General features: G+C 41.9%; 1 protein-coding gene across 3 annotated transcripts; it reads left to right on the top strand.

Moving 5' to 3' along the window:
* The first annotated feature begins 2,371 nt into the window (after positions 1–2,371).
* On the top strand, positions 2,372–20,071 carry entpd1 (ectonucleoside triphosphate diphosphohydrolase 1). Of its 3 annotated transcripts, none has more exons than XM_035145160.2 (10): positions 2,372–2,651; positions 12,721–12,848; positions 13,650–13,767; positions 14,619–14,769; positions 15,096–15,255; positions 15,359–15,562; positions 16,520–16,777; positions 17,194–17,307; positions 17,411–17,548; positions 19,446–20,071. In XM_035145160.2, exons 1-10 carry the CDS (start codon positions 2,636–2,638, stop codon positions 19,650–19,652), a joined length of 1,494 nt encoding a protein of 497 aa, XP_035001051.1. In that variant the 5' UTR covers positions 2,372–2,635; the 3' UTR covers positions 19,653–20,071. The 3 variants fall into 3 exon arrangements, with proteins under 3 accessions (XP_035001051.1, XP_035001050.1, XP_035001049.2); XM_035145159.2 differs by lacking the exon at positions 2,372–2,651 and adding an exon at positions 2,659–2,763; XM_035145158.2 differs by lacking the exon at positions 2,372–2,651 and adding an exon at positions 7,866–11,615.
* The last annotated feature ends 1 nt before the right edge of the window (position 20,072 follows it).

Raw genomic sequence — 20,072 nt, 5'->3', positions numbered from 1 at the left:
ATGTCCTGAGGATGTTGCATTAGTTCACTATTCATAGAAAGAGGAAACAATGAGCATTGTGAAAGGCCAAAACAATCACTCCCTCTTCCACATTTTGCTCACAAAGAGTTCAGTAAGTCTGTGCTTTTTCAGCAAAGTCATTATTTTTCGATTCTGCTACTTTTCATGCTAGTGATGTGGAAATCACAATCACATCTCATTTTGCTGGTATGACTGGGAACTATTTTCTCTTAAATGCTGAGCAAACCTTCGGTGCTCTACCAGAGAGGGTGAGTCCAGTGAGGTAAACACCAATGACGTTTAATTCCGCTTAAGCTTGCCATCATAACATATTCATCATCAAAACCTACAAACCCTCACATACACACAGATCAAATATTAGTCCGATTATCTTTTTGCTTGTATAAGGACGAGAGGGTGTGGTTTTATGTCTGGACAAAAATAATAAGCGGCAACAGTTTAAAATGTTCCTCCATCACGTGTTGAGCTAAAACTTAACCTGCCTTGCTTTTGAAATGTGTTGTTGTCCGAAGGCTGACAAAATCCCTGGTCCCAGTGTCTCTCTGCTTGCTACAAACACATCTCTGGCAAAGTGTCTGCCAGGTGCTGACTGGTTATATCACTGTGGTCCACCGTGTTTTCATTAACACAATTTTAACCCAGGCTTCTGGGCTGTTTGAGGACTGTTCATAGTTGACAGTATTGACTTTTTCAGTTAGTTCAAATTTGAAAGTTATACTAACTCTTTGGAATGTTACGTTATGTTGTGTGTACGTGTCATTGTGTAACAGTATTGTGCTTGTACATGCAGAAGTTTTGCAAGGAGGGCAGCCCAAGTATCAAATCGTCAGTAGTATCATAATCAAGGGGAAACCCACTGTGATGACACCTACTTCTTTGTTTTAAGCCTCAAGTTTGACAGTTAGATTTTTTGAAACCAGAAATAAACATATTTGGAGCCTGACTGGAAGTTAGAGGACACTGCCCGCCCACCTACACCTGCAACCTGCACGAAGAAGATTTGAAACTTGCAATTGAGAGGATAAACCCCTTGGGAACATTTTGACTGACTTTAAAATCAAGTGAGCGGTAGGGTCATTTTCTTCTACAGATACAGACTTATTCTTGCCACCAGTGAAGTCATCCCCCTGCTGGTCATCCGAGAGAATATAGGTTTCAGACACTTTCAAATTGGCTTCACTTTCAGTACCTGGAGTCTACTTCCATTTTTATTTACGTCTATGATCCTAAATTAAACCTAACAACTCTTTCCATTATTTGAATTAAGTAAATCGCCATGTAGCGGGACACAAGGACCAATAGATGGGATGTATGCAGGGGTGTTCAGACTCAAAGAGAAAGTAGCGGAGGCAGAAAATCCCCGGCCCGCTGAGCACACCACTGGAGAGATAGTTATTTTCCGTGGCTAATGATGATTTTCATATTTAGTGACAGACTGATGGAGCGTTGGTAGATTCGAGCAGAGCAATAGGACATTGCCGCCGTCTTGAAGGAGATACTTCGCATGTCCTTCAAAAAATATCAATCAGCGGGGATTAGCGTTGTCATAATAATGTGTTTCCTCTTCCAGCAACGCACGAAACACTGGGAGAGCTCCACAAAGCATTCCACAACACCACTTGTACTGATTGCTCTCTGCACATTAGCATGCATACTGATCACACACATATATTAACCATATTCTGCTGATGGTGGCAGATTATTCTCATACAACCGGTGCTGAGGAGTGGAGATTTATTACCAGATTGTATCCTGCTGTGTGAATTGGACTTAAAAAACAGATTGTTCAGCCTTGATAAATATGTGTAACAAGCACATGCATGCACTACAGGTGACAGTATCCATGCCGCATACCTGGACTCAAGGGATTCTTTTATCATCCTGCACTGAAAGCTTCCTGCTGCTCCAGAAACCTTATGCAACACCTCTTAAAACTTAACTTTAGAGGCTCTGCATTTGATCTTAAAGACTTCAGGAGAGCCATTAAGAGGCAATCCTTTTCCCCTCGCAAAGTTAAGATTAGATCTATAAAAAATTAGGGTGCTGGGTATCAAGAATTGAAGCAAGGAGACTTTAGTTCGCCCGCTGCTTTTTCTCCAATATCCCTCCAGCTCTGGCTCCAGCTTCCATTCAGATCTAACACTGCTTTCATGTTTGACCCACTTTACAAGACAGAGACAATGACAGTGAGAAAGAGAGGCAGAAGGAGAGTGATAAAAAAGACTCGTGGAGGAGGAGAGAGATGCAGAAAGTGAGGAGGGGGAAAAAGAGAAACTGCCGGGGCGAGGGAGTAAAAAAGTGACAGAATGACAAAGGTGTAGAGGGAAAGAGAGAGGGGGGGGTGAGACAGAAGGCACAGCGAAAGGCGCTCGAGTAGGAGGGGAGTGGGCTGAGCAGGAGGGAGGAGGAAAGCTGGTGCCCTTAATAAGCCAGTGTATGTGAAAGGAGGTGCTGAAAAACGTTACACTGGGGAGAGAGAGGGCTGTGTTACCAGAGAGAAAGAGAGTGGAAGAGAAAGAGTGAGTGAGAGAAAGAGGGGGAGACTGAAAGAGAGAGAACGAGAGAGAGGGGCAAAGAATAGAAAGAGCATTGTGTTGCTGCTGAGAAAGAGCCCATGTCCGCACAAAGAGGTAGGTGTACTGCTATGACTGGCACATGCACACGCACACACGCACACACTCACACAGGAAATTCGTATCTCCCAGTATCCAGCAATAGGATGTACCAGCAGTCATGTATCAGGTGAGTGTGTGTTCTCTTGTAGCAGCAGTGTGGGGCAGGTGTGTGACTTTTCCATTGCATGTGCCTGAGTGTGCGCACGGGTGACATAAGCAGGTGCCTGTGTGTTTTAGTGTGTGTGTGTGTGTGTGTGTGTGTACATGTGGGATTTAGCAGGGGGAGTTGAGGGTCTGTGTTATTCTTTGACTCAGGATAAACACAGAGCCACTCTTTCAGTTCACACGGGGGTTTATGGTGGTTTATCAGGTAAAGTGCATGTGACTGAGGATAATTGTGCAACATGATCTGATTGATTCAATGCTTTGGGGGGAGGGTTAAAGTTCATATGACGATATATCTGACAAGCCATTAAATGCTCCATAAAGCAATTAGCTAATTACTGTTCCAAATTTCATGCTCAGTATGAACCAGACTGTGCAGCGTTTGTTGACCAGTGTAAAGTAACATTTGTTCATCCAATAGGGTTTTGAAATTGTCAGGGAAAGAAACAGTTGCTCATGTGGCGTCTGTGACCTCTAGTTTCTGGTGTGGATGCAGAAATCTCTCAGAGACATTTGGAGAAATTAAACTAAAACTATGTTTATAATTAAGTTAACTTTAAAAATGTTTGTTTTCTTTGCACCTGAAGGGTTTGTTCTGGTATCTGTGAATTCAAGAATTGGACGACAGCAAAAATGTAAACGTGTAAAAGTCACTTTTGGTCATTGTGAGTGACTGATGTCTGATCTAACCTGTCAGGACAAGGCATCTGGCTCCTGATGTAGGGATCAGTTCAGCAAATTTATAAAAAATCAAATTTTTGTGTTTTGTTTTGTGTGACATTTTTTAATTTTATATTATTTTATTTAAGAAATATTTCTGTGCCCACCCCAGAACAATATAGGTGAACTTTATAGCTGTTACCAATTCAAATTCAGGGATTTGAGGAAGCAAAACTCAAAACCTGGACAAATTAAACTTGGCTACACACCACTTTTCTGGTTGTGCTTCTGCAAATTTGGGCAACTTGACCCTTAGACACCATCTGAGCCCCCCTAAAAAGGTTTGTTTTAGATAACGTAGATATCAGTGAATTCAAGGAAGTTTGGACAATCTCAAAAGTGTATTCTAAAGTCAAATTTGCTTATATTACATGATTGATGGCCTTATCTGAACTGTCAAGATTAACCCACTGGTTCTCTTCGAAAGTAAACACCATTGTGGAAATTAAATCAGATGCGGGGCTATTATTTCATCCCAGAGAGGAATGTTCAGCAACACACTTTAGAGGAACACAGTAAATGTCATTATTTTTCCTCTCTGCTGACGCTTAGGGTCAGTCTGTCCTATGGGCGAGGTCAAACTGCACTCAACACCACTGAGGGCAGAAACGCTTCCCTTCGTGTCCCATGATTCCGTCTAGAGGTTCCCTTTTTACAGGAAGTGGCGGACGGCTTTTCTTTGTGAGGTTTCACAACCGCCTGGTATTTATAAAGTTGCTCGGTCAGTCATGGTACAAACAAAAGCTTGTCTGATTAATAGGAAAAGGTTGAAGGGAGAAGCTCACTGACAGTTCAAGGACAGTGTGTTCTGAGGCACAGCGGTGTGTGTTTGTTGGAATGGGTGGGAAGTGCATACAACTTTTGTTAGTGTAAAGCAATACTATAAAGTCCTTTCTGTTGTAATTATTGTTTTATTTCCGGCTATAAATAAAACAATTTAAAAAGTCTTGATCATTAGATTGTACCAACAGGTTAGAGCATGTTAGCAAAACTAGACATAAATAGAATTCTACTCTGTAGAGCACATACCTCTGACAAGGCCCAACAGTCCCCTTATGAAACCACATTTATATTTACTAGATCCAGATTTGGATCTGCGCCAAATTCATGTGCACACTCAGGAATCGCAGTTTTTTTTCTCTGAATTATTCTCTGAGAAATCATTTTGAAAAATGCCTCAAAAATGTCGCAAAGTGAAAACGATTTTAATTCCTGGATCCGACCTCTGACCCTTTGATCCTCACCAAAATTTAAAGCATTCTTCCCTGACCTGTAACGCATTCGTCTACAAAATGTCGTAGAAATCCGCCGTGTTGTTTTTGAGTAATCCTGCTAATATACAAACAAATGCCAGTGAAAATATAACCTCCTTGTCGGAAATAAAAAGTAACATTAGGAATAATCTGTATTTTTTACCTTCACTCCACTGCAATTGTTTGACGGCTGTTATTTGTCATTTCAGATTTACGATTCGTTCTCCCATTGTTCTAATTTGGCCCTTTGCACTTCTCATTATTTCACTGACATAAAGCATGCAAATCCAGATGGGGAACAACAAGTGGTTTAACTTGTACGAAAACAATATATGTCACGCATTATGTCACAGGAGTATTTTTACACACTGGTCTTGCTAATTTTGCGTTAAGGATTTCAATGCTTGCTTCACCGTGTTGTTAGGCGACATGTGGTGACTCCGCCTATGTAACACATGCATTTCGCCCTGTGTGATCGTGTGCATGTATCCACTCACAGGCTCATGATTTGTTAGAGCCCAACCGCCAGATCATGGCAGCGAATTTACGACCTGCCTCACCGAGACGTAGTTGTCTTGTTCTCCCATCATTATGAGGCCGCACAGTTGATCCCCTACAGTCTCATCCTTTGACTCATCGCTGAATGCAGAGTAACAACTCCTCGTAGGATGTGCTGGTTCAAAACATCCCCTCACTTCTTCTCTCTTTCTCTTCCTATGTTGTAACACATATATAAGGTCTTTCTTTATATCTATATCTCAGATTTATGAGCCCAAAGTTTCAGATCAACCGGCATGGCTACTACTTTAGGTCATACATCATAAAACATTGAAAAATTAACACTTGGCCTCAAGATACTTCAAGAAGTAACTCCACAGTTGTCTTTTTGTTGGTGTGTGGATGGACCAAATTATGAACTTGACGTTTTTACGTGTATGTGTTGGTATTTGGTTGTACTGGTGTTTGTACGTCACTTTGAACTTTAGACTTGGTTTTTGTAAAGTTTAGAACACAGTTTGTACATAAGAATGGACAATAGGTCTCCACTTCCTCCTTCTGTCCAGAAGTTAAGAGTCTGCACAGGGGAGATTAGGGGATGGAGCCGCAGTATCCAGGTTCCATTATGTGCAAGCTCAACCAATCGCAAGTCACTCTCAGCGGTCAATCATGACGTTTCATCCCGTTTTATAGCAATGAATAACTAATTAAAACCAAACATCACACACTTCAACATACATTAGTGTGATAAAAAGTACCTACAGACAGAAACTAGAGATACATATATTTGATGTGTGCTCTGACTTTTAAGTTTGGCCCATGTCCCATCCACTAACATGGAGGAGGCACAGGTTTATAACTTGTACTGAAGCCAACCCCCTGTTGCAGATCAAGCGCTTTGGCCTCACTTTTCGTAATCTTAGGTCAAACCAGCAAGTGTTGATACGGCTAATCTGATTTAGAGTCTCAGCGGCTTTGTTAAAAAGCGCCAAAAAGTATCAGCTTTTGATCACCGCAGGCTCGGCACATTGCTGCTGAGGAAAAACGTTGACATCTGCAGGAGCACTGGTGCTGCAAAAACAGCTCAACCACCAAAACGGGGGGGACAAGGAGGCCATAACTGAGCTGATGTTAGAGACTGTGTATGCGTGTTTGATTCCGGGTGACGGGTTGGGTCGCAGGTCATATGTCAACAGGTCCACGCGGGTCAAGTTTTGACCTGCAGATAGTTGCGGGTAACTGGTCAGTTCTGGAACAGAGCTTCTCAGGTGCAGGTTTGCAGAAATAGACCTGTGCCGGACTCCTGACTGACTGACTGAAAACATCTGAAGCCACAGCAGTTGTGAACAGAGGAGCAGATATGCTAGAAGCTAGTCTCTTTGCCTCTGCCATGATCTTTGTACTGAGAGTAGCCAGCTAGCTTCTTATAGCTGAAGGCTCCTAGTTGTTAATGTTTGAAGTTGGTCTGTAAAACATTACACACTTCCCAAGCAAGATTGCACTTAACCCAAGGGCACATTGGGGAAAACAAAGATGAACCATTCTCCGTATAACACGTCTGTGGACAATCAAAATGATTTTTAAGATTCATTTTGAGGAAGTTTCCTAATGTTGCTTAATGTTTAAATTTTGCAAACAGACTATACAAATACAGGGTTAGGTTGTGGTAAACATTACATTCTGAGGATTAAAGTCTAAGGATTAGGGGATGAATATTGTTAATGGTCAACATGAGGCAGGAAGAATATGTGTGTGTCGGTGTGTGTGTTTTTGTTGCCTTCTTAGGGACCTTCTGCAGGATACACACTGGCCTATTCAGGACCGGTGTACCTCGTGGGGACCAAAGCCCAGTGATAATGACGCAAAATGTCATTTCTGAGGTCCTGGTTAAGATTAGTGGTGAGATGTGAATTGTGATTAGTTCAAGGTGAGAGTTAGTCATGACTTGATCATGGTTAAGGTGAGGGATTAGCTTTTGGTTAGCCTGTCCACAATGAAAGAAAGTCAACTCAAAGTCCTTATAAGGAGAGCTGCACAAACGTGTGTGTGTGTCAAATAAAAATAGTTTCGTGCTCTGAATGTTATTTTGCGTGTCAGAGTTGTTGGCTGTAGTTTTTGTACGTAAATGCTCTGAATGCTCTTCATCTAAACATCCCTGTGCAGGCTATACGTGAATCTCGAGACCTATACGCTTTTTTAAACTTCCTGCTTCCTTCTAACCAAAACTTTGATGGAGCACTTACTTAGGATTTACATTGCTCACTAAAAAAATACTTTTAATCCGTAGAGTTCTTCGATATTTGCGTTACACTAAATGTGTCAGAGAGATACAGTGATTGATTGCAGATGTTATTATGTTTTCCACTTCTGTTCCTCTGTGCGTGCTTTCCCACCGCTCCGTCTTCCCTTGTTCGCACTGGGAACGATCCAGTCCTCACCTTAACAATACATTTTTGTTTACAGAAAGCTCCGAGATGGAAAGACTGTGGCGCGCATGAGTGATGTCGTCTGTCTGTGTTGACCAAAGGCGGCTCCAGCAGGAGAAGGGGTGGGTGGGGGTTGTTGGATATGGTAAATAGATGTCATGTTTTTTATCAAATCCTAACGATCTCTCCAAGCACTTAAAACTACGATTCACAAAGCTCAACTCTATCGTTAATCCAATTTCAGGTTAAAGTGTCTTGTCCGATGTTTTGAGGAGCTGAGCATCGAACCACCGACCCTACGATTAGTGAACGACCACAGCTGCCCACAAACAAATGGGATGCCATTTTAATCAACAAATAAATAAATAAAATGACAACACAACTGAAAAACTGCAAACAAAGTTGGAAAGAGGTTTCATGATGCACACGATTAATAAGGAGTGCTGCTGATTTATTAACGTGTCTCCTGCTGGTATTGAATGACTTAAAGACAGTATAAAGCAGCTGTGAATCACAGATACATTCAGAATCCCATTACTTTATAAGACAATGCAAATACTTCACTGGTTTAAACAATAGACTGCATATAAAAGATGCACGACGCGTCTCCACTTCCTTCCGAAGAAGCTAGAATATCCTGCATACGTTTGATGTCAGACTCTGTGCAGTCTCAGTCAATCAAGATGTTTCACCCAATTTTTTACCAAATAACTAATTGAAACCAAATTTACAGCAAACAGCACTTGAACGAACACCAATGTGATAAGAACTATCTAAAATGACAGAAACCATGTATTGAACATGTACCTTGACTTTATAGCTTGCTCCATGTCCCGTCTACTAACATGGAGGTGGTGGTTTATGAAATATACTGCAGCCAGCCACCAGGGGGCAATCAAAATGATTTGGCTTCACTTTTGGATAGCTGACATATCATCCATCCCTGGTTTAAACACATTTAACTTTATGTTTTTAAGAGATTAAACATACTCACTTAAAATATAGTGTTTGCTTCCTATACTGAGAAAGATATGTTACAAAAAGCTTCAGCATAAAATTCCCAATATCATTTTGGGGGGAGTTAAGCCTTCTCTGCCTTTTACTCATGCGTTGTTGGTTTGGACTTGTATAAATGCAAATCTGCGCGCCTGTGAACAAAACATTGTATTTGTGTGTCTGCATGTGTCAGCTGAGAACATCTTTGGGACATTTAGCTCGGTCCTCCCTCCTCCATGTGGCTCTTTGAAGGGTACAACTTGTTTTGGGGGATTCGAATAGATTTAGGAAACACTAAGGCCTGAGGTTAGGCATGAAGTTGTGATCATTAAGGAATGCATTATGTCATTAAATTTCCTCAAGTACAGATGTGTGTTTGTGTGGCCTGGGAGCCCGGTGCTGCAATCTCTGTTGTTGTTCCAAGAGAGTCACCCGATGATTTCATGCTTTTAATTTGGTGCAGGTAAGCCCTGTTTTCTGTCTCGACATGTGTTTGTGGCTGAGTGTCTGTATCTGTTTAGTCGGCTACCAACAACATTGCAATCGGATAAGGGATTACACAACAAAGTGAGTTGTCTGAACGCAAATGAAAGAAAGACTTTGGAAATGAAGTGTGCCATCTGTTGCTTGACTCAGATTTAATAGCCAGCGGAGCTTCGGATGAGGCTCAGGTCAACTCAGGAATTCTTTACAGCTCTACTGTAACCACATCCCAGCTTGTAGAGTTTGATTTGGGCCGTAAAAACCATGTGTTTCTTAAAGCTGCATTAATGGAGTCATCTATTGTTCATATGTGTGTTGTTTACCTCAACCAACACATATATCGCAGATGTTCTCATAAATTTTACATGCGGTCGACAAAAGTCGTCTTGGCTGATGGTTTGACCTATGATTTTGACACCAATAGCTTTCTTGTTTTTTGTGTCAATGAATTTGTAGACTTTTTCATTTTCAAGCCACTGAATTCGACATGTTTATATTTATAAAAAAATTGCGTTTTTCATATTTTGAACTTCACTAAAATCAGTTGTGCCAACTAATCATCTTTAGTTTTGATAATGTCCTCTTTTCGTTCAGAGTACTTGTAGGCCTCAGTTACATCAACAGTTTGATGTTACTGCTTTTTTAACACATGCATTTACTTAATAGCAATAAACGTAAAATTAAGTAAAGGAAATTTTGCAAAACTCAAAAAAAAAGATAAGCAACTTATCTGAACAAAAGATCATGAGTTGGAAAGACTTTTCCATGTTTGACAAAATAATGTCAACTCAGCGAATAGAAAGTTTAAACCTTTTTTTCTGTTTTCGATTTGTGTGTGAAGTGGGCTGTTTTAAAATTATATGTGTACATTAGGAGATGAGTATAGAAAAGCCTCTGAGATGTTTGGTAAGTCTTTTCTAAGTTCATTTGGAGAGGAACATCCAATCCAAAATGGATGTGGATGGGCATATTTGTTTGATTGGCACCAGTCAGCTCTGGTAATTGCCTCTTGTTTGACATCTGCTTTGTACAGATTTAATTGCATCATGTGGCAACACTAGAGACGATGAGTGAACCTAAATCCAATCAGGAAACATCCACTTAGAAGCCTGAGAGTGACACCGCATCACATACCTGTTTTTAATGGCTCGTGTCAGAAGGGGTTCAGGTTTCAGGGGGTCAGTCTTATGGAGGCTCATAAAGCAGTTAGCGACCACACACACATGTATACAAACATCTATTTCTATTTCTTTAGTTTATTTAGGTCTGATGTTGCTTTGAAATGTTTATTCTTAACATTAATGTCGTAGTTATTTAGAGCTAAGAGATACATTCTTTTAACTGTAACTTTCATATGAGATGGACAGGGATACTATGCTGGCAACTGTGAAAAAGATAAAAGATTTCAAATTGGGACAAAGTTCACATAGAGAATGGGGCCATGTTAAAGAAAAGATATGAACTTTGGCTGTTGACTTGGAAACGGTCAAACAATTATAGAATACTTTCATGTTGCTGTGTTTGTGTGAGGGCTTGTTTTCGTTACCACTTTGGGAACGTTTCCAGCATAAACACTGACTTTGTGTGTGTGTGTTTCCATTTCCTTAAGTCAAACAGCAGTAATAAGTGTTAAATTAACATAAGTACTCCAGTGCATGCTTTAATAGTGTTTGTGTATGTTTGTGTGTTAAGTGAGACGGGAAAATAAAAGAATGGAACTTTGAATGGATCAACACATTTGCAGGCTGGTCATGTTTTGGGTCTGCACACACACTGGCTCTCCAGCAACCTCTTTCTTCTCACTCCCATAGGCACACACACACACACACACACAGAGGGAACCTCAGAGAAAAGCAGGGGATCCCGATCCGTCACAGAGATGACATCACAGCCTGCCAGTAACAAAAAACTGCTAAACAAGGGAGTCCCCCACTTCCCCTCCCTCCTACACATCCCACAGAATGAACAGAGGGAGAGGGAGGGAGTAGTGCTCTCATTCGTTCTCAGAAAGAGAGAGACAGAGAGAGAGACAGAGAGAGACCCTTTTAAGGGATTCAAAAGGACACGAGAGTGCACTGACACACGCAGAAACACACTTTAGCTGCGTCTCCATAGTGACCGGCTGCATTGCCCCGGCTTGGGGAGGAAATGCCAAACTCAGTGCTTCAGAGCCGCTCCGCCAGAAATACACAAACACACAGCTTCATTCTAATCCTCTGTCCGGCCACGATGGAAAAGCAAAAAAAAATCTTTCCACTTCTTATCACCCCTGCTACCTCCCCTCTGTTCATTCTCTCTTCTTCCTGCTCTCACATGTTTTCCTCTCCCTTCCACTTCCACTCTCTCTCTCTCTCTCTCTCTCTCTCTCTCTCTCTCTCTCTCTCGCTCGCTCTCTCTCTCCCCTGCCAGTGGTAAGTTCATTGACGTAGACGACAGAGGTAAGTGCTTGTCTCTCTGCTCACTGTGGGTGCTTTGACGTACTGTATGCTTCAGATTTTCTGTGTTTTCCCACAGTAGACAAAGGTCAGTGTGTGTGTGTCTGTGTGTCTGTGTGTGTGTACTGTACTTTTACAGACAGCTCAGTTTCAACAATTTGTGTTTACTTTGGTGTCATGTTCACCTGGACAGTGTCTGCCAATACTTACCTTGGTAATGATCAAACAGCTTTGTGTGTCTGTGAGTGTGTGTGTGACAGAGACAGTGTGTGTGTGTGTGTAGCAGTTAAGGGGTTGTATCTTGTTCATCTGTCTTTATTCTATCACAATAGCAATGTGAATACAGATAGATTGCAACACCCTTATCTGTCCCTTAAGAAACGTAAATATACAGTATATATATATATATATATATTGTGTGTGTGTGTGTGTGTGTGTGTGTGTGTGTGTGTGTCAAATCCCATTAATCAACAGTGGAAAGTCAATGAGTGCTTAGAAAGGAATGGGAACCAAACAAAGTAGCGCCAGACACAGTCAAATATATTCGAGATTAGAATAATCCCTTTAACAGGATGGTGAGATGATTAATCACTGACCATTTCTCTACCTTGAATTTCAGTAGCTCAGCGTTTCCACCGCACTACAAAAGTTATCTTTTTGATTGAGGCCCACACTTCCCATGTTTGTGGTGAAAAGCCCAGCTGGTTTCCTTTTAATCATTTTTAAAAGTGGGAATCTCTGTTGATCTTTCAGCGTTAGAGGAATACTTTGGTGTTGTCGGAAGGGAAGACCCTTTCAAAAAGTGCTGTGGCTGAAATCACCTCAGCCCACCTTCAGAATCAATGAGCAGCTTGGTGTGATTTCAGATACTCCAAACCAGAAATCCATCTGTAGTCCTTGGTTACAAAATAATACGGTTAAACACATTCTGCAGCCCCCACAACAGCCTCTCTCTCAGACACACATGCTGTGACATCACTCAACATCTGGATCCAAGACTTGCCTAACACACACACCCCTTCCTCTGTCTCTCTTTCCGATGTGTCCCCCCCGACGAACCCCCTCGCCTCTCCTTCCTGTCTGCCTGTCTTTACGCCCCCGCTCTCAGACATGAAAGAGAAGAACCCCTGGCACACGCCGGTGACCATCATCTTCTCTGTGATTGGTGTCATAGCGATTGTTGCCTTGGTGACGGTAGCAGTTTTGCAGAACAGGCCTCTCCCCCAAAAGTACAAGGTATGGTATGGAGCTGTAGCCTGCTCTCTGTGTGTGCATTACAGGGAGATCTGACTCCAAAGTCCAAAAGCCAGATATGGTCTCTTTGTCACTGTGACCTCAAACTGTAGCACTGGTTCTAAAAACCCATCACCAAATATGGCCAGTGAATAATGATAAAGATATTAAATCACAATTTTCCCAGTTTGACTCTGACAGTTATATATTCTCTGTAGTGCTGCTGTTTTATTGATTAAGTTAATCACTTCTTTTATCTGCACAGATAGAAATATATCTCTGATATAGTAGTAGTTCTATAAGAACTTTGTCAATGGGCCATAGAGTCATAATTTGGGTTGGGTACTGAAATTCGATGCCGAACTCTCAACAGTTAATATGCTAAATTTCATCTTCCAATAAGCCTTGTCAATAAAAAAGCAATTCTTATCTTTAACCGTGATCTTTTAAAGAAAAAAGTAAGTTTGGGCACCATTTAGGCACCGGAACTGTTTTTGAAAGTACAGATTTAGCACCGAAAAAACCCAAACGCTACTCAACTCTAGTCCTTACTGTGATGAGATCTTCCTCCGTCTCATGGTGTAGGTTGTGCTTTGTGCAGGGCTGCAGGCCAATGAATCCTCCCTTGTTGCACAGGCACAAACTTTATTTCACATCTGGCATGACGTACACCGTAAAGTGGAGGATCATCTCCATCATATCTTTACGCTTAACGTTTGATCTTTATATCTGAACTGGAGTCAGCCAGGTGTTAGCATCCCCGAGCTGTGAGCTTGGATTCCTGACAGTCTCTCTCTCTCACAGTATGGAATCGTGCTGGACGCTGGATCCTCCCACACGGCTCTGTATATCTACGAGTGGCCGGCAGAGAAAGATAACAACACTGGCAGAGTTGAGCAGACGCTTTCCTGCAAAGTCGATGGTAAAAAATCTGCTGCACACAATGTGTTACACAGACACACACATGCAGGTGTACAGCCGCTAAAGCTCACTGATGCAAATATCGAAGTGAGCTTAAATTTACATAATATCGTGAATATATTCACCTATGCACCTTCTAATACGACATACTTTATGAGGGGTTAATTAGTTGTAAATGATGGATTTTATTATCACTGTTTCATGCTTCATAGATCAGTAATTGAGCATTAAACTTTTGTTACCATAAACTGTATATAAAGGCGAATGACACGTGTCCACTTCCTCCCACTGTACAGAAATTAAGCCAAAACATTCCACTGCCACCAAACTTTCACGAAACTTACTGGAAAAAAAGATACTTAGTTTACTTTATTTTGATCCATCTTCCATCCACTAACATGGAGGAGGCAAGGTTTATGACCTGTACTGCAGCTAGCCCCCAGGGGGCGATCAAGACACTTTGGCTTCAGTTTTGGGGGAGCTGTCATGTCGTCCATCTGTGTATACGGTTATCACAGAAAAATGTCATCTGGACAGTGCGACTAATTCTTTTTTGGATTAACGATGAAATAATTGTATCACAACTTCATGAAGCTCAAGGTGACATCCTCAAAAGTCTTTATTTAGTTCAACACTCGGGAACATTCAGTTCTCAAAAGCAGAAAATCCTCACAAAAAGATAAATAATACACAAAGCAGGGGGAGGCAGAAATGATTTTATTGCCTCTACCTAAATGATTTTATAGCCATGTGGGTGATAAGCTTCCACTCTGTTGGGTTAGGGTTAGGGTTAGGCTCACTAAATAAAGAATGAATGAAAGACTTCACCTTCCTGTTTTGTTCTTCGTGCAGGTCCAGGTATTTCCAGCTACGCGTCTGCTCCGTGGGAAGCCGGGGAGTCTCTGACAAAGTGCATGCAGCAGGCCAGGCAGCAAATCCCTGAAAAGAGACACAGCGAGACCCCTCTTTACCTGGGCGCTACTGCGGGGATGAGATTACTTAAGTATGGTTCACATCTGCAGTCATCCACATAATCAATCCTAAAACATGCATACAGAAAGAAAGAAAAACAAGAGCCACAATCGGCCTGATCATGTGACACTATAGTGCGACAGTATCCGAGGCGTCACCTCCGTAATGTGCTGCTACCCAGAGTGTTTTCCACCCCCGTTCTGTGATTTATCCAAACGTGAACTTTACTGCCTGAGCCCTGAATATGTTGCTGTCAAGTGCATTACATACGACGCAATTTATTATTTATGCGCTGCTGTATTGATTGACATGTGGATGTGAATCAATCTAATACATTTTTGTTGTGGGTCCATGCAGTTTAGAGAACAGCTTCGCGTCAGACGAGGTCTTTCAGGCTGTGGGGGAAGCGCTGCAAAAGTTCCCCTTTTCCTTTCAGGGAGCGAGAATCCTCAGCGGCCAGGAAGAGGGCGCCTTCGGCTGGGTCACGGTCAACTACTTGGACGATCGCCTCAAACAGGTTTGCATACACACACACACACACAGGATGTATGTCCCATGCAAGTTTGTCCACTCTCTCCTGCCGTGCACTGACTTCACAGCTTTTTTTGTCTCTGCTGCAGAGCTTGCAAACCAGAGGCGCCCTCGACCTTGGCGGGGCCTCCACTCAAATTAGCTTTGTATCAAAAAAATTTGACGGCTCTGAGTCCCCCGACAACGCCGTCGCCTTCCGACTCTACGGTAATGACTACAACCTGTACACCCACAGCTTCCTGTGTTACGGGAAAGACCAAGCATTACGGATGACGCTGGCACAACAGACTAAGGTATACTTCAGACATACACTTCTCGAATTCAATCTGAGATTATGCGAGTTTCACATGCAAGACTTAATATATAAGAATAGGGTCATTCTGTATGAAATCACGACATGTCACAGAAACCAATGGAATTGAAAATTCATGTGTCTTGGATCCTAATGTAGGGAGATATGGGCTAACCGAGTTTCAACTTCATGGGTGGACTCAAAACGTTCATGACCAACATAAACAATCTCGAGCAAAAACAAATTTGCTGCATCAAAGACGCATCAAAGGAGCGGCAGAACATAGTTAGAGTTTGGCGTCTATAGGCTCCGACTTCCTCACTTTCCCAGCTATGATGCTAAGAGATAATGGGGAGTGATGAGCATTACATTGCCGGAGCCTACAGGTGGTTGCTGGGGTGGTGGAGGGGCTGAATCGACAGGAAGCAATACTGACGTAGGGAAGCAGAAGCATTGACTAGCAAATGGAGAGATGGGAAATCTTTGCAGCTTAAATAGAGCGCCACATTGGGAGGGTGTGTATGATGTAGGATTGTGGAGTGTGAGGCATGTCACATGATTAGAAAAGTGCAACTCAAGTTGGCACGCCGTATTAAAATATGTTTTTTTTTTGCAATTCAACTTTAACTGATATAATCACTCATAATGCTGTTCATTTCATATTGGGGATTGCAAACTGTTTAGATAAATATGGAGCAGAAAAAGAGCTTTAAAAAGATGTGATAACAATTTCTCTGAGATATGACCTGTCAAAGTTGCACATTTCATTAGCCCATGTCTCCCTTAATTGGAATTCGAGACCCATATAACTTTGGTTCCATTGGTTCTCATGTGATCAGCATGCCAAACTTCAGTAGGATCTGTGACGTGGTGGCCCAAAGATGATTTGACACGGAATGACCCAACGCAGACATTAAATTCAATTAGCATCTTCTCTGTATCTCACTCTCTCTCCTAGTCAGGTCCAGGAGCAATATTAGATCCCTGTTTCCACCCTGGTTACACCGATACAAAGAACTACTCCGTCCTCTACGACAGCCCCTGCGTGTCCGACAGGAAACCCCAGGAAGCTCCTGCCACCTTCAATCACACAGGGAAAGGAGACTTCTCTCTGTGCCAAGACGTCGTCAAACGCATCTTCAACTTCACACAGTGCAAATACAGCCAGTGCTCTTTCAATGAGGTCTTTCAGCCACGGTTGCAGGGGCCATTTGGGGTAGGGTAACACGGCTGTCAGTCTTTATTTATTCATGTGTCAGTGAGCGACGAGGCGCTGGCCCGGGTGCTGTTTGTGGACACAGATCTGTATGTTGTGAAACCCCTCTATCTCTTGTGATCTTTAAATCCCAGTCGGCCAAAGCTGCTTTCAGACATGCAGTGAACTGTGGATATTCTCCTGAAATTTTCCGCAGGGGTGTATTTGTATTACTTACTCAGAATTAGCTTCACTGTGTTCACTTTCATTGGAACTACTTTCAAAAGCCAACTACACCCAAGTCCCTGTGGCCATAAAAGGCCTTATGAGTCGGATACTGAGAATTTATCCTCTTACAGCATTTATTTTATTTGTTAAAGATTTTAATTTCCTTCTGCTTAATTTTTCTGTTCCCCTCCCCTCCTGTCTCTCTCTAGGCCTTCTCTGCTTACTACTTCGTGATGAACTTCCTCAATCTGACAGACACATCCATCCCTCTGGAAACTGTCACGGAAAAGCTATCACGCTACTGTGCTACCCCTTGGAACCAGGTTTGGAAATATTTATGCCCAAATACAGGAAAAGCCATGTTTATCTATTTTCACACGTTATCTGTGTCCTGACTGATTGTGAACTTTTGACCTGCCTGAACAGATAAAGGAGCAGTATCCAGGAGTAAAAGTAAAGTACCTGGCCGAGTACTGTTTCTCTGGCACGTATATCATCACCCTACTGACCGAGGGATACAACTTCACCTCAGAGAACTACCGCAACATAAAATTCATCAAGAAGGTCAGTAGATCACATTCCACTCCTTTCCTGTGCCTCACAGCACGGAGGCATGACGTAACTTGAGGTCATATCCTACTGACCAGTATGTGTGTGCGTGTGTGTGAGGAAAGTCCGGAACAGTCAGTGATTTTAACCGATCCTTGTGTAGGGCTATTTCAAGACTCTCAGGGTTTAGGATTAAGCTTGCCAGGTTGCGATGCCAGTTCCTCAACCTCAGAGTTACCCTTTGGCCAAACACCTCATTCCTTACATATTACTCTGAACCTCATATCTTTTTAAATATTAGTTTAAAAAGTAATTGTGGTGGCATAAAACCTTTTAATTGGATTCTGTATACTGGAGAAAACAAAATATCACTCAAGCATGGCCTCAGTCTAGAAAACCAACGACCCCCAAAAAACAAGCCTCACAACAAGAGAACTAACTTTTGCTACTTGGTCATTAAAGCAACAAAGCATTATGTACGAGTCAAACTACAACCAAATGACAAGAAATTACCTCATCTGCTACAAAACATTTACATATACACATGATTGAACAGCATAGGCACAATATCGCTAATGAACATGCTGGAGCTACAGATTCAAAGTTATATTCTAAACTATAAGTACCTCCACCGAGAGCCAACTTCAAGCAGGCTGCACCAAACTGCACACACTCATATATCCCTCTCGTCATTATGCCTGATTCGTTTTCATCAAGATCCAAGAACTAATCCCTGCCCTTTCTTGCAATGTTAGAGGATGTTTGGTCCCTGGCTCCTCCCGTCTGCATTCTGATGCGTCCTTGGACATGAATGTATGTGTATGAATGGTGTGTGACTGAATACATTGCTATAGAAACACTGTATGAATGTGTACATGAATAAAAAAGGGCTGCAGAGGCATTGTATGAATGTGTAAATGCGACTTGTACTGTAAAACCCTCTGAGTGGTTGATAAGACTGGAAAAACACTATATGAATTCAGTCCATTTAACGTTTGTTATTGCTCATGGTATTCTGCAGTCCCCGTAAACTTGTCACAATGAGCCAATATGAACATTATCATGACCCTTAAACTTAAGCAGCTACATGCAACTCAGCTTTTGTCTATTTAATTATTTACATCAGTACTTTTCCTACTGTAACGTGTCAAAATGTCTCATTCTTTCATGAAAAAGGAGCATCACCGGATTGAGCCGATTGCATAGTTAAGGATTTATTGGATTTAAATAAGGGTGGGGTTAGGATATGGGTCACGTTTAAACACGTAGGTTGAACATTCTAAGGTTCTTTTATTGCCTCTATAAAGATAATACACGGAAGAAGTCCTGAGTAAGACTCAGCCAGTAGAACAATGCCATGTAGCTGTGAGAGTGACATGGCATTTAGATATACCTATGAGACATTTTCAACCTACATCTCACCCCTCAGTGAAGTCTTCATTTTCATCCCGGCAGCAGTGACGCATGGTAATGATGGGGGATTAAGTCTACCCTGCAGAATGGAAAATTAAACTGTTTAAATATAATTCAGGCCTGGATTCAATGCCAGTTAATCATCAGTAAATCATTTCTTCTTGTTTCAAATGTGGTAAAATATCAGTATATATTTAATTATGTGTGTCTATATAGATGGCTGCAGATCAAAGACACTATCTCTTGTGGTTGAAATAAGTAAAAACATCTTAAAAATCTAAAAAATAAAACTATATAAAACCTTCACAACAGCTTCTCCAAACTCTACTGGAGGAATAAATGTCATTGTCTAAATATATGGTCCAAAAACCACCCATAAGTTTTCCGTAAGGTTGACATCTAGTGGCTGTAAAGGCCATAGCAGATGATTTACAAGACAATTTTCCTGTTTATCAGAGCGATCAGTTCTTGACGATCCCTCTCCTTGTGTTCCGTTCAGATAAAAGGCAGCGACGCAGGCTGGACGCTGGGCTACATGTTGAACCTGACCAACATGATTCCAGCCGAGGCCCCCGACTCCCCGCCTCTGCCCTACGCCGGCTACGTCTCCATCGTCACCGTCATCGCAATACTGCTCTTCGTCCTCTTCATCTTCAGCCTCCGTCCCCTCTGGCCCCAGTGCTCCAAGCATCCACAGATTATATAAAACACACACACACACAAACATATATAATGTATGTTTGAGTGAAGGTGATTAAGGGAATATGTGGGGATTTGTGAGTGTGCCGGCATGAGCTATTTTACCAATTTGTGAATATAAAGATTGTCAACTTTACACTTTCCAGCCTTTGTGAGGATTTCGAAGGTCGACTTCTGCTGCACGACAAACAGTCCTGCAGCTTCACACGGACTCAAAGACATTTCAGGAGGACAATTGTTTTCTCTCACCGGGGGATTGAGCTCTGGTTCCCTGGTTGAAGGACGTTGACTGTGTTTATGCGTGAGTGCGTTTGAATGTGTGCGTTTGAATGTGCTCACCCACATGAGTCTGCATGTACAGTATGTGCTTCGAATTTTAATGTGAATATGATATTGTATAAATAAAACAACCCAAGTTTATATCAAT

The sequence above is a fragment of the Hippoglossus stenolepis genome, chromosome 21, assembly GCF_022539355.2.
Source record: "Hippoglossus stenolepis isolate QCI-W04-F060 chromosome 21, HSTE1.2, whole genome shotgun sequence".
Lineage (NCBI taxonomy): Eukaryota > Metazoa > Chordata > Actinopteri > Pleuronectiformes > Pleuronectidae > Hippoglossus > Hippoglossus stenolepis.
The sequence above is the reverse complement of the archived record's forward strand: the minus strand, read 5'-3'. Positions and strand labels throughout refer to the sequence as shown.